Source organism: Impatiens glandulifera, chromosome 5 (genome assembly GCF_907164915.1).
Source record: "Impatiens glandulifera chromosome 5, dImpGla2.1, whole genome shotgun sequence".
NCBI lineage: Eukaryota > Viridiplantae > Streptophyta > Magnoliopsida > Ericales > Balsaminaceae > Impatiens > Impatiens glandulifera.
This window is the reverse complement of record NC_061866.1, coordinates 53,023,890-53,029,853: the sequence shown is the minus strand read 5'-3', so window position 1 is coordinate 53,029,853 and position 5,964 is coordinate 53,023,890. Positions and strand designations below refer to the sequence as shown.

Here is a 5,964-nt window from a genome sequence, read left to right as displayed (position 1 = left end):
ATTAAAGCCCATGAAGAATTGGGCAACGGGACACGTGTACTAAATCAAGATGATGATCAAAAAAACAATTCCACCAACTTAACTTATAGGCCATAACGCGGGATACTAAAAAAACAACCTAACCAAACAAAACAACAATGGACCAATCAATCAAATGTAATAATCACTCCTTTTTCTTTCTCTCTAAACCAAACGAAACTTAACACGTGGATCTTCTCTCCCACCCCTATATATACCTCACTCATTCTTCATTCTTCTCCAAATTCAACACAATCACTTTGCTCACTTCTTAACACATTCCTTCACATTCAAACAAAACAAATCAACAGTTTTCAATCAAAAGCTTGAATTTCAATCCATCCATGGCCTTTTCTGCAACTTCTGCTTCATGGGTTCAACCCAAATTCTCTAAAGCTTCTCCCTTTTTATTAAAAGAATTGCCTTCTTCATCTTCTTCTTCTTCTTCTTCTCTGTTTCTCCATCCACAAAGAGTAAACTGCTCACTTCAATCACATCCCCTTGTTCAATACCCTAACCAGTCATCTTCTCCGGTAACAAATCACAACACCACCTCCGGCAGCCAAATCCAATGGAATTTCTTACAGAAAGCTGCGGCCTTTGTGCTTGATAGTGTAGAGGGTGCCTTGGTTTCTCGTGAAAGTGAGAACCCTTTGCCGAAAACAGCCGACCCAAGTGTACAGATTTCAGGAAATTTCTCTCCGGTACCGGAGCAACCCATCCGGCAGAATCTCCCCGTAGTGGGTAAAATACCTGATTGCATTCAAGGGGTCTATGTCAGAAATGGAGCAAACCCTTTGTTCGAACCGGTCGCAGGACATCACTTTTTCGACGGCGACGGCATGGTTCATGCTGTGAAATTTGAAAATGGTAACGCTAGCTACGCCTGTCGGTTCACTGAAACAGAGAGACTTGTTCAGGAGAGAACTCTTGGCCGACCAATTTTCCCAAAAGCCATTGGAGAACTCCACGGTCATTTTGGAATTGCCCGGTTGATGTTGTTTTACGCCAGGGGTCTAGTTGGTCTTGTCGATCATAGCGCTGGAATTGGAGTGGCGAACGCCGGTTTGGTCTACTTTAACAATCGGCTTCTGGCAATGTCAGAGGATGATTTACCTTACCATGTTAAAGTAACCGAAACAGGCGATTTGGAAACTGTCGGAAGGTATAATTTTGGTAATCAGCTTAAAACCACCATGATCGCACATCCGAAGATCGACCCAATTTCTGGCGAGATGTTTGCATTGAGTTACGACGTTATCAAGAAGCCTTACTTAAGATACTTCCGATTCTCTCCATCTGGGGAGAAATCACCGGACGTCGAAATCCCATTATCGGAGCCAACAATGATGCATGATTTCGCAATAACCGAGAATTTTGTTGTAATCCCAGACCAACAGGTGGTTTTCAAGTTGCCGGAGATGATACGTGGTGGATCTCCTGTAATTTACGATAAGAACAAGATGTCAAGATTCGGAATCATCAACAAATACTCAAAGGATTCGTCTGAGATCAAATGGGTAGATGTGCCGGATTGTTTCTGCTTTCATTTATGGAACGCATGGGAAGAACCGGAGAAAGACGAGATCGTGGTGATTGGATCATGCATGACACCACCGGACTCCATTTTCAATGAATGTGATGAAAGCTTAAAGAGTGTATTATCTGAAATTCGTCTCAATTTAAAAACAGGGGAATCAACCCGGAGGCCAATCATGAAGGAATCCGATCAGGTGAATCTAGAAGCAGGGATGGTGAATAAAAACAGGCTTGGGAGAAAAACCCAATTCGCATATTTGGCGATCGCTGAGCCATGGCCGAGAGTTTCTGGATTTGCTAAAGTTGATCTTTCTTCAGGGGAAGTGAAGAAGTACATTTATGGAGATGGGAAGTATGGTGGAGAGCCAATGTTTCTTCCTAGGGATCCAAATTCGGAGAAAGAAGACGATGGGTATATATTGACCTTTGTTCATAATGAGAATACATGGAAATCGGAGCTGCAAATTGTGAATGCTATGAATCTAGAACTGGAAGCGACTGTAAAGCTTCCTTCAAGAGTACCTTATGGATTCCATGGAACATTTATAAACGCCATGGATCTAGCAAAACAGGATTAGCATAATATGTCATTTCTCTATGGAGATTTACCAGAGGGACGGCCGAGAATACGTCCCCGGAGGTCTCTGTTTTGAATCAAAGAGTAAATAGATAGTTACTACTCTGTTTTGAGTCAAGAAACCAGCTTGAAGCTTTTGTTGTTTATGAAGCTCAGCTGGTTTTTAAATTTTCTCTTTGTGTATATATTTGTGCATGGAAATGGAATAATATGCTTAATGTTCTTGAATCTCTTTTGTTTTTTTATATGTTAATTGAGTTAACTTAAATGAAAATTAATAATTTGAAAAAGATTCGTGTATATTAAAAATAAAAAAAAATTGTTTAATCAAACGATATAACATGACATGAAAATAATAAATAAAAAATAAGAAAAAAGAGTATTTAATAAGAACTGATATCGGAAAGGTAATGACATTTGTCGATATGCCACAGCCGGTTCCAAGTTGTTTAAGAATAGTGGCGTTGAGTTTAAATCTTCAAGAAGAACGATTAACTTCCTAACATATTTCGGAACGAATCTTAGAAAGTATCCTAATAATAGTATTATGAATGATACGTATCGGACGACTACGATCATTGAAAGTTCGACGATTTCTCTCCAACCGGATAGTCCACCAAAGATTATTTGGGATGGTAACTCAACTATATAGGTCTATCATATTAGTCGTATCAATCCAAACTTTCCAGCAATCACTAAAAGACTTGGGCATCACCCAATGAATCCTAGTAATACTTCACAAAAGACTTAAAATATTAGTCACTCTTCGACAATTCAAAAGTAATTGACTCGACAATGCAAAAGTAAGTGAGTTACCGATTCAACATATTCTTGACACATACGACTAGTCATATTACAACTTTTTTTCATGCAGATATCATATGTTAAAATTCCACCATGAATAACGCTCAATCCAAAGAACGAGATTTTGGATAGTATCTTTAATTTCCAAAGTTTTCCAATAATAGAAAATCCTCCCCTTAATAGTGATAGAGATGATTTATCTAAAACCAATGTTATTAGTTTATGATTCATAATTTAAAAAGATTCATTAGTTAAATTGAACTATTTATTGAATTGAGATTTTGAGACTATTTATTGTTAAATTTATATAAAAACAATGTTATGTCTTAACTACTCAAAGCGAAGTGAACTTATTATTTACGTGATAATTATAAATAAATAAATAAATCTCATTAATTTAGCTACTAAATTTTAGCGAATTAAAAATTTTGACTATCAATTATTTGAATTTCGATAATTAAAACCTTCTATACACTTACATTCGGTAGTTAAATTAGATAATAAGTTAAAAGCCTTTAAATCTTTTAAAACAAAATCTTTCCAAATTCTATAATTCAATTAATGTAAGTCATTGTATCTAACGTGGGTGGTTTAACTAAATTAAAGTAAGTCATTAATGTCCACTTTAGGCGCCAACTGTCGGAAGCAAAAATTGGGCCGAATGAGCATTTCCTTATCTTCATCCATGAATGTCGTCTTCAAAAATAACATGAGAGATGTTATGAACTGAAAGGATGTGTAGAATATTGCCACTAATTTATTAATAAAAAAGAAATACTAAAATGTTACCCAAATAACCTAACTTTGTATAAAAATAAATAAATAAATAAAAGATTACAAAAACTCCAGAAGTGGACGATTCATTGAATGCCAAGGCCCCACCCAAAATGTCATTTTTTTTTAATTTGTAGTGATTTATTTATGTGTAAACCCTTATATAGTTGATGAACTCATGAACCTAAACTATACTGTACATTAGTTGGTGCCGCATATGTACCCGGAATAAGCAATTTGTGACCCATTTGTTGGTACAATGTTAATTCATTACTAAGTTGTAAGTCTTACCTTAGAAAATATTTATTTGTCGTATAGATGTTTACATTGGTATCTCATATCGTTTATTCAATTGGTGAGTTATTTAAAAAAAATTATTTGATAACATAAAGAAAATTCAAATTTCGGAACAATTTTACACTCTATTGTTTATACTAGCATTTCTTAACTTGAAGTCTTTAAAATAGTATTTGTTAATGAATTGTTAGGTTATCTTGTTTCTTAATTTCCTTTTCCCTATATTTGCTTTCATCATTTGTTTTTTTAAGTAATCTAAAGTTTAATTTGTATAACATGTCATTGATAGATTATATACTCTCTTTATAGCTTTGGAAAGACAACTAACTAGTATGAATGCATTTCAAATTAATAACCAAAAAAAAGGAAGAAAAAAAAGTAGCATAATAAGATCTTTTTGGATCTAATTAGTGGATCCGGATATCGTATTAGAAAGCAAAATTGGAAATTATATATATTAAATAATCTTAAAAGATATAATTAAAATAATAGTATAGGAAAAGTTCATATCATATGAAGATTATGCTCCTACGAAAAGTGAATTAAAAATGTTTTGAAATAGTGAAATTAACGGCTGAGAACAATGAGATGTCAATTTCGTTAGTGGCATGGTGATTGGTGCATAATTTTCAAGATAAAGTTAATGTGGCAAAATGTGATTGGTCACATGCCTAATCATTTAAAAGTTTCCAAATAAATCAATCCACATGTAACATTCCTTTTAGACTTATATTATTATACTCATTTTCTTTCTTTCCAATATCCCAATTTTGTAAGAAAGCACAAATTTAATTGCCATTTTTTAGTAGAGTTTTTTTTCATAAGAAAATAAAATTTTAAAAATATAATTCAATCACACTTTTAATATTAAATAAAAAAATAACATTATAATAATAATTATATATACTTAACACTAAATAATGAAATCCAAACATATATAGATGGTATAATAAGTAAATATAATACTACAAAATTGAAAACACTTCAGATTTGGGAAACATATAAATATATATTTTATTTATGTAATAAATAATGAAAACCAAGCATATAAAAGTTATAATAACCCAGCATAATACGACAAAATTGAAAACACATGATTAAGAGAATACATATATGAATCACTTTTTCATTCATGAATAATGAAATCCAAGCATATATAATCGTGTTAAATAACTAAACATAATACGACAAAATCAATAAAAAATTTCATCACGAGTAGAACATGTTTTCACTTATATTGTTAAATCTATGTCAAACCAATATTAATCAATGACTACTTAAATCTAATAAAAACGGGATAGAGACAAATTTAAATAGTTATAAACCTGTCAAATAATTAGACATGATAAGACAAAATAATTAAAAACTTTAAGAAGTCGAGAACATGTAATTTCAATGACTAAATTTAGGCAAAATCAAAATTAATTACTAGCTAAATAAATCTAACCAGATTGAGATAAATTGTTGTTATAAACGTATCAAATAACCGAACATAATATAGCAAAATAAAATAAAAAAGTCACATAAGCACAAGGATAACATGTTTTCACTTCAATTTACTAAATCTATAAAATTAATTACTAACTATTAAAATCTATAAAAGCGAGAAATAGACAAATCCAAGTAGTTATAAACATATCAACTAACCTGACATAATACGACAAAATTTACTCATACTAAATCGTTTATATCAAATAATCTGACATAAGGAGAAAACAATATGAGGAAAGGCTAATATCACTACTAATACAAATTATTTTGTTAGTACCTAATATTAGGAAAGACTCACGTGTTCAATTTCATCAGGAAAAGGTTTGAATTAAAGAGTAGAAAAAAATTAGGAAGGGCTTATTATTATGTTCTTTGAGAAAATGAATTTAAGAGGAATAAGAAATTAGAAATCATTCATAGAATGAGGGGGGTAAATATATCATTTATAAGAGGGAATAAGAAAG

General features: G+C 32.2%; 1 protein-coding gene across 1 annotated transcript; it reads left to right on the top strand.

The window, feature by feature from the left end:
* Positions 1–265: 265 nt before the first annotated feature.
* LOC124940542 (9-cis-epoxycarotenoid dioxygenase NCED1, chloroplastic-like) lies at positions 266–2,359 on the top strand. The gene has a single exon (XM_047481067.1). The coding sequence runs from the start codon at positions 363–365 to the stop codon at positions 2,133–2,135; it is 1,773 nt and encodes a 590-aa protein (XP_047337023.1). The 5' UTR covers positions 266–362; the 3' UTR covers positions 2,136–2,359.
* The last annotated feature ends 3,605 nt before the right edge of the window (positions 2,360–5,964 follow it).